General features: G+C 38.7%; 1 protein-coding gene across 1 annotated transcript; it reads left to right on the top strand.

Annotated features, from left to right (window-relative positions):
- The first annotated feature begins 6,802 nt into the window (after window positions 1-6,802).
- gas1b (growth arrest-specific 1b) lies at window positions 6,803-9,309 on the top strand. Its single transcript, XM_051666106.1, has one exon. It carries the CDS (start codon window positions 7,463-7,465, stop codon window positions 8,243-8,245), a length of 783 nt encoding a protein of 260 aa, XP_051522066.1. The 5' UTR covers window positions 6,803-7,462; the 3' UTR covers window positions 8,246-9,309.
- The last annotated feature ends 280 nt before the right edge of the window (window positions 9,310-9,589 follow it).

Below are 9,589 nucleotides of genomic sequence, written 5' to 3'. Positions count from 1 at the left end.
AAATTCAATGCACACAGACTGAAGTAGTTTAAGTCTTTGGTTCTTTTAATTGTGGTGATTTTGGCACACATTTAACAAAAACCCACCAATTCACTATCTCAACAAATTAGAATATAGTGACATGCCAGTCAGCTAATCAACTCAAAACACCTGCAAAGGTTTCCTGAGCCTTCAAAATGGTCTCTCAGTTTGGTTCACTAGGCTACACAATCATGGGGAAGACTGCTGATCTGACAGTTGTCCAGAGAACAATCATTGACACCCTTCACAAGGAGGGTAAGCCACAAACATTCATTGCCAAAGAAGCTGGCTGTTCACAGAGTGCTGTATCCAAGCATGTTAACAGAAAGTTGAGTGGAAGGAAAAAGTGTGGATGAAAAAGATGCACAACCAACTGAGAGAACCGCAGCCTTATGATTGTCAAGCAAAATCGATTCAAGAATTTGGGTGAACTTCACAAGGAATGGACTGAGGCTGGGGTCAAGGCATCAAGAGCCACCACACACAGACATGTCAAGGAATTTGGCTACAGTTGTCGTATTCCTCTTGTTAAGCCACTCATGAACCACAGACAACGTCAGAGGCGTCTTACCTGGGCTAAGGAGAAGAAGAACTGGACTGTTGCCCAGTGGTCCAAAGTCCTCTTTTCAGATGAGAGCAAGTTTTCATTTGGAAACCAAGGTCCTAGAGTCTGGAGGAAGGGTGGAGAAGCTCATAGCCCAAATTGCTTGAAGTCCAGTGTTAAGTGTCCACAGTCTGTGATGATTTGGGGTGCAATGTCATCTGCTGGTGTTGGTCCATTGTGTTTTTTGAAAACCAAAGTCACTGCACCCATTTACCAAGAAATTTTGGAGCACTTCATGCTTCCTTCTGCTGACCAGCTTTTTAAAGATGCTGCTTTCATTTTCCAGCAGGATTTGGCACCTGCCCACACTGCCAAAAGCACCAAAAGTTGGTTAAATGACCATGGTGTTGGTGTGCTTGACTGGCCAGCAAACTCACCAGACCTGAGCCCCATAGAGAATCTATGGGGTATTGTCAAGAAGAAAATGAAAAACAAGAGACCAAAAAATGCAGATGAGCTGAAGGCCACTGTCAAAGAAACCTGGGCTTCCATACCACCTCAGCAGTGCCACAAACTGATCACCTCCATGCCACGCCGAATTGAGGCAGTAATTAAAGCAAAAGGAGCCCCTACCAAGTATTGAGTACATATACAGTAAATGAACATACTTTCCGGAAGGCCAACAATTCACTAAAAATGTTTTGTTTTATTGGTCTTATGATGTATTCTAATTTTTTGAGATAGTGAATTGGTGGGTTTTTGTTAAATGTGTGCCAAAATCATCACAATTAAAAGAACCAAAGACTTAAACTACTTCAGTCTGTGTGCATTGAATTTATTTAATACACGAGTTTCACAATTTGAGTTGAATTACTGAAATAAATTAACTTTTCCACGACATTCTAATTTATTGAGATGCACCTGTATATATATATATATATATATATATATATATATATATACGTATTTTGCATCCTCCAAAATATGGCAAACGACGGCTGCGAAACGAGGCTGCCTTGCAAGTGCCGTTATTTATCCCCCACCCATATTCCATCTATACGTAATAATGTATTTCTTTTCCACAGCAATCTCAGAAAAGTATGAAATGTTGATTACAAAAAAATACATATTATCTCATGGGAAGTAATAGTTGATATTTTATATTCTTATATTTGGCATACAGTGAAACCAGATTATAATAAGAAATAATAAGAAACACTTATTATTGTTCAGGACAAAGTGATGTCACATATAACTAATTATTTTCTTTCCAGTACATTTATTCATCCATTTACTATTAATAAAAAAAAAAAGTTTTTCTACTGTCGAATGGCAAAGTGTCAGAAGTTTTAAGGCCTTATCTTGAAGGTGGATAAGATAACCATCCAATCAGAAGGCGTCGTCAAGCTGGTGACATATAGACAACTTTCTTCCATTCATTTGACATCTAATTATATAAATAGCGGAAGTTGCCGGAATACGAGTGGGGGAAAAATAACGTTGCATCTCGTTTGGAAGGCTGCATCCTCCGGAGGTCACATTTGTCAGCCGCATACGTCATCAAGGCTGTCTCGTTTCAGAAAAGCGAGTAGGACACTTCGCATGCGACCTTCTTTCACGGGAATTCAGAGGATGCATGAGATGTATCCTTCGTGGGCACTCACAACCCACAATTCTTTGCTTCAACGGAAATGTCTAAATAAAATGATGCCAATTTGCCTGTAAATATGATGTTCAAACTCAAGTAATGTTAATTCCCAAGTTGAAGCACCTCAGTAGATGGGTGCAGAGTATATAATATGTATAATTATATTAATATATAATTAAAATAAAGTATTAGACTAAAAGTACACCTGTAAAATCTATTTTCTTTTCTCTTTACATCATTATAACTCTCCTAAAATATACCTCATACATTCCCTTCTAAAGGGACTTTATTCCATTCTCACTCAAAGCGCTTGCACTTATTAAAGAGTAGGGGATTCGTTTTCATGCCCAAAAGTTTCGTTTTCATTGTTGATGGGTTTTCGAGCAGGGGGATCACCAAACTGGATCACGCAACCTTAAAGCCCAGGGCCCCCCTGGGCAGTCAAGGGCCCCTGGTAGTCAAGGGCCCCTGGGCACTGGCCCCATTGACCCAGTCGGTAATCCATCCCTGCCCATCGGGCTGTGCTCATTCAGTGCTCGAGCACTCTTCTGCTGATGAAGTTTCAGTGATCGTGTCTGACCAAAGATTAGGCTACTTTGGTATGACCTTTTACACAAAAAGGATCATTTTGATAGTCGAGTTATCAACATGACATAACAATCCTTGGACTCTACACAAGTAAATAAAAAATGTATGCTCAGAATGGTTCAAAAGATGGTTGTAATATTGAGAGCTTAAGAGAGGGTCTTCCCAATACAGATCCTGGAAATAGCTTCAACAGCTCTTTCAGAAACATTTGCTTAAGATACGCAAAAGAAGCCAGACGGTTAAATAAACCCAGGCATGCAAAAGAAATGGAGAGACAGTCAACAGCTGTTTCCATTAAAGCAAAAAGAAAAAGCGGGACTGGTGGAGCCAGGCCGTTTTGGAAACTAACTAATATCATAGTGTGCAAACTCTGTGCCTTTGAAAGCTTCTTGACAAGGGAGGTCCTGATGAATACGTTTTTGGCAATGAGGCTTGAGTGTGTGTAATCATATGTGACAGTGGTGGAGACAGAGAGACTGAGACTTCTTATGAGAACTGAGAACGCAGTGTGTCCTCTCCAAAACTCAGCATTCCAATTCTAGAGTTATTACTTATTGTCACTGTGGGCAACTGCGTGCACAAACCGGTTGTTTCAAAAGGAAAAGGAAATGCCATTTTACATAGTACAGTATATGTCTTCTTAGAAAATTTTGCATTGCAAATTATAATGCTACATCATGTTCGCTTGCCTAGTTTCTTACATTATTTTCTTTGTAACTTTTCTTTGGTACTTTGTGAGAGTAGAAACGATCATATTACTGTTCAAAATAAGATACTTAATTAACTAATGACAACTATGTAGTTTTTCCTCTGTCTCAGTAAGCTATGAAAGACAGAGAGCAGCTGTCTGTTCATGCCTCAGCCTTCATCTGAGCGAGGGAAAATTTGGCCTACTTCAGTTCTGGCCTGTCTCCAACACTGAAATGATTCAGACTATGTCAGCTGCATCCTATGCACCCACCTTTATAAAACAAGACATATTGATGTCTGTGAAGAGCGGAATAATTTCCTCTAAATATCTCTCCCACCTTCTAGTTTTTCTAGAAGTCTTAAGGGCAAATCTCTGTTCCAGGTCTTTCCACTAAAAGTTTTAGTTTTTCCCTGATCGCCTGGGCTGCTTTTCAGCAGATAACGATAAACAGGTCCATAGAGAGAATACATTTTACAGCACTTTTCTATATAAGAAAAGGAAATGCCAACATCTTGCAGTAATTGTCTCACCAGATTGAACAATTTCATCCTTTGTGAGGAGTGGAGCCCTAAACAGAGCAGTTCTGGACTGGTGTTGCTAGAGTCTGTTTTCTTGCTATGTTGGGAGAGCACTTATATCTCTGTGTTGTGTCATAGTTTTGTGTTTTTAGAAAGGGTACTTGATTTAAAACCTGATGTCTCATGTGAAAAAGATGAGAGCACTAATCCAGGATTAGTTTTACACTTTCATATCCTCCTGAATAAAAAAACAACATTTGCTAAAACGGCAGCATTTTCTCAAAACAACATCCCGAATTCTGAAACCTCACAGTATGTCATCTAACTATGTTAGTCTAAAACAAGCTTGACCTGATAAATTCCCATGATGTTGTCCCCCTATCTGTCCAATTCTGAAAATGGTCAATTTGCTTTCCTCTTTGTGAGGAGATACCTGAAATTGACCCTTTTCAGGTACATCTATATCTATTTTTTATTTACCGTTTTGACGGGAAAGAAAATTAATCTGTGAGGGATAGATTTACAGTCTGTACAACGGCATGCACTGTATAAAGGTCCTACTGTAGATCACATCTATATTTTGTCTAATGAAAATATTTTAGAAAGATGTTTTTTTTTCAATGTTTCGTCAATCAGCACCAATATAAACAACAGTAGGCTACAATGCATCGAAGAGACGTAGGTCTGTCCCTCACAGCCTCCTTTGCATTTTTGCCAAAAATTGAACATGGCACTACATTACTCTGAATAATATTATTTCTCTGAGATTCGGATATTACTCATAAACACTCTATTGCCTTGGGAACCGTAGGAGATATTCATGTACAAAACAAAATAAAACAACACAAAACTACAACAAAAGATGTCTTCATTGTTAAAAAAATTGATGTGCTTTATTACTGGTTTACTAGAAAATGCCAGAGGTCTAGAAAGAATTTGCATGAGACTGTTTGCCCCTTTCCTCCTAGATGGGCCATCTAATCACTCTAATTGGGAAAAGGAGAAAATGTTGAAAGGTGGGGGTGGGGGTGGGGTAAGGGGTATTTTTGGCCAGCTGCCCGAACTTTGTGGTTTGAGTGCAGCAGTGTGATAACCTCAATGTCGCATGGATAACACAGTCTGCTCTGTTCTCCACAAATTGTCCCTTCTCATTCTGAAGGCCAGGTGATGACATAATCAGTCACTGAGAGATGAAAAGCACTGGATTTTCCCATAAACACTTGAACATGAGCTAGTACCGAAGTCACCACTGTTTACTATGTGTTTAAGATGTTATATACCCAATATATTTTACTATACTGATATACAGTATATAACTTGGTAAACTGCTCAAAATTCAAATCTATTGCTAGCAGCTGCTCTTGTTGCTAGTACATCTTTACTGGCAATACCCTGTGTGCATGCATGTTTTGCCATCAGGATTTTGAGCATGAATGAGCCTGGGCTTTGTATAACAGTGTGGAAGATGTAATGAGGGGAAGGGGATGTTTTGGGGGGTGAAAAGAAGGAAAGAGGATATGTGTTTTAACAGCTGATTTCTTGCTCTATAGGGAGTCAAACCAACTAGAGAGGTTCAAAGGATTGCCTTTGCAATCCTGAAACTTACAGCAGACCAAATGTTATGCACAGGGCATGACAACACAGTTAACACCTTATGGGCTGAGTGCACTGGGTTTGGAATTGAGAAGCATAGGTCAACAGGTCTTGACTTTTGGCCAAATGCTTATTAACTGTAATTGGATCTGTTTGAGGCCCTGGGGATAAACCGTTTCAAACAGTAATAATAATTAAATCAATAGGTCATCTGTGATCAAGCATCAAAATGTAGTAGTGACAATTTCAAATACTGTAAATCTACAAATACAAATGTAATCTTTCAAATAATATTATCTAAACAGGCAAATCCTGCTCTCTCAATCTCCATAGCCAAATACTACTGTAAACTTATTATGGACTTATGTAAAAACACAATTCAACAAAAATCAATGTGCACTTTAAATCTGGGAGAGGTTGATATTATATGACAAATTAACTAAATATTTCACCCAAAAATGAAAATTCTGTCATTGTTTACTCACTGTCATGTTTTGCCAAACCAGAATGCTTTAATTGTTTTCTTAAGAATCGTTACGCACCACATCTGTCAAGCTCCAAAAAGAACTCCATATGACTTGTGCACTATATTCCAAGTCTTCTGAAGCCACACGATAGCTTTTGTGTTAAGAACAGACCAAAATTTTAGTCATTATTCACTGAAAATCTTCACCTCAGCTGAAGCTCATGTCTATCCCCTGTCCATATCCAAAAATGGTGTAATTGACACCAACATGAAATTGGTTCTTGGGTGTGTAGCAACACAACACAATGCACTATTTTTAATTCTGGACACGAATATTGGCTAGATGCAAGTAGATGTAAATAACTGTAATTTTTGGGTGACCTATTCCTTTAACAGTTTTTGCAAAGCTAACCTGAAACCAAAACTTTTTTTTATTTTTATTTATATATTTTTATTTTTTTACTTTGTATTATTTCATCATGTTTCCACATAAGAAAGTGCTCCACACACTTTCATGAGTGCCATAACTTAATTTAAAACACACACCTCTTAAAATATGCAGAGGTCTGTAAGGCTGTAAAATAAGTGGTACAAGTGAAAATAATAACAAATAATTATTCACAGCTGAATACAAGTATGGAAGCATCGGATGAGACATGCAATGCACTTTGAAAGCCAAAATATTCTACCTCTGCGCCACTGTGGAAGTGGATTGATGCTTTATCAAGTCAAATTACGGTCCCGCACCCTCTCCACATTCTTGAGTCTCGACCTTCATTAAGTCCTGACCGCTACCATGCAAGTGACGTCAGAAATCACATCAACTAATCGGACCAATTGTAGGCTTCATGCATACTTCAGAGATATGGGCAAATGAACAGAAAAACTAGGAGGACGTCTCAGTGCATTGCAACCGCCGGAGTCAGATAAGTGCGTTTGAACTCTTTCAGCTTTGTTTTTAACCTAAATGAAGACACTGAAAGATAGATTTTGGGAATTGCTGATTAATTGGTGAAGTAGTATAGCCGTAACCAAGACCTGCGGAATGAAGGCTCGCGCGAGGCTCGCGAAGATGTTGTTGCACGTTTTGAATCTGTGATGCATTCTATCACGCTACGAGTTTTTGCGAAACAGAATTCGGTGTTTGTCTATGGAAGAACGCCGAGGCACGTTTCTGTGGATACTGAAGCAACACATATGTCCACTCTTAACTTACTAAAGTGGTCAACAAATCGCGACTAAACGGCGGGCATGGAACAAGGGGAGTTATTCGCCTCAAAGTGTCTGTTAGGTGTAGAGAAACGTTGTGGATGTTATTGTACTCATCAACAAATGGAAACCCCTTGACCTAATAAGTTACCTTTCCATCCGTTGCGCGTGAGCACATCGAGGAATGGCAAACTCTGGCAACTCTGCAGTCACTTCATGGCTGCAGATATTGGTGTTGTCCATCGGCTGTGCTTTAATATGTTTTAGTCGTTTATCCAGTGCATCCCCAACACACAAACAGCGTTTGATTTGCTGGCAGGCCATTATGAAGTGCCAAGGAGAGCCGGAGTGTCACTACGCTTATACTCAGTATCTGCACGCGTGCGGTCCGGTTATAAACGGCGACAAGAAGAAATGTCCCAGCCACTGCATTTCTTCCATCGTTCAGCTCAACCTCACTGTGAACGGCCCGGCACTGGAAGACTGCGAGTGCGCCTCAGACACTTTATGCAAGATCACCAAGCGAGCCATCGAGCCCTGTATGCCCAGAACCAGCCACACGGGCTGCACTGAAGCCCGCAAACAGTGCGAGACGGATCCAGAGTGCAGCACCGCCATGCGGGACTATCTGTATCACTGCAGGAAACTGTTTGGAGGAGAGCGGTGCTCGGATGATTGCCGGCGGGTCATCACGAACATGCGCTTCATTCCCAAAGCCCAGCTACTGGATACTTGCGTTTGCGACGGCGAGGAGAGAACTATATGCGAGTATGTCAAAGTCAGCATGAGGAACTTCTGCTTTAACGACAAATATGCCGGGAGTGGCCTTTCAGATACCGAGGATGACTCTGACGACGACTACGAGACGGATTATGAGGAAGAGGAGAATGATGCTGGGGATTTAAGAGCACAAAATATTTTGACATTGGCATCCACAATTTTGACTTTTGTTTTCCTTTTATGTTAAAAAAATGAATCAAATGAGTGACCTCATGAGCATCCCCCAGTTGAGCAGCACGAATATCAGCGGGCCCTAAAAGCTTTTTGTCAAGCTTTTTGTTGTTGTTGTGCAGTTTGCTAAGTACCCAACTAACAATGTTTGTTTCCCAAAACGTTCTCTTAAGGTTATTTTATGGATATAAACAAATAAAAACCTTAAACGAACGTCCCCAGAACGTTAGTAGTTGGTTCTCCCCAAAATAACCAACTTGGAACCATACTGTAACGTTAGGGAAACGTTTTTGCTGCTCTCTGTTTCTTTTAACATTAGTTGCTTATTATATGATAAAAGGAAAAATAGCCTTATTGAAAAAAGTGGGAAAGGAGTTAAAAGTTGTGAGCTGCCAAAATCTGCACAACAGGAGTAAGGGTCTTGATGGAAAGAGTTGGAAATATGTGCTTCACTAAATATTAAATTATGAACTATTTTGGAAATAACTATTCAAAGAGAGAAAAAATAATACTGGAATTTTATTTTTGTATGAAAGATTGGTTAGTGTAAATTGTTGTTAAACAACATGATTATTGTAAAGGTGTACAATGCTTCTGTAACAAAATTGTGTGAATAATATTCTTAAAGAAACAGTATAACTGTGTATAGCTAACTGTTTTTAATGTGATCATAAAAAGATGTCTTCAAATTATCCCAAAGATTATTTGACTTCCTTTTGGTCATTTGTAACAACAACAAGAACTTAGCAATTTGGTACATGTAGACAAATAGCAATTTCAGATATTATGAATGATTCATTAAAATGGATTAGTTGAGTAAAAGTTTTCTGTCTGTCCAATTATGCAGATCTGATGTCAAGTAAAATGAGGGAATGTTTTACTTCCTATTGTACGCCTGAAATCAGATATAATATACCTCTATTTTAGATCAAATTCTAATGTAGAATAATGCAAAGGAGAAGCCCTATATGGCCATGAGGGCATATAGATGTCTTATAATGTCTGATCATAAGCAATGACAGGTGGACCTGCTTTATGCTAATGTTAAGATCTAAATTCAGAATACACCAGTTCATTATTATTGTTGTATGAAATAAAAATGGTCATTATAGAATAGAAAAATGCTATTCTGAGATGTGGGTTGGCGCAGTTTTGGTGGCATGAGGGGGACCTACACAATATTAGGCAGGTGGTATTAATGTTTTGGCTGATAGGTATATACTGTGTATATATATATATATATATATAAATATATATATATATATAGATAGATAGATAGATAGATACATAAATATGTGTGTATGTATATGTGTGTATATATATATATATATATATATATATATATATATATACACACACA

This window comes from Myxocyprinus asiaticus, chromosome 3 (assembly GCF_019703515.2).
Source record: "Myxocyprinus asiaticus isolate MX2 ecotype Aquarium Trade chromosome 3, UBuf_Myxa_2, whole genome shotgun sequence".
NCBI classification, from domain to species: Eukaryota; Metazoa; Chordata; class Actinopteri; order Cypriniformes; family Catostomidae; genus Myxocyprinus; species Myxocyprinus asiaticus.
The sequence above is the reverse complement of the archived record's forward strand: the minus strand, read 5'-3'. Positions and strand labels throughout refer to the sequence as shown.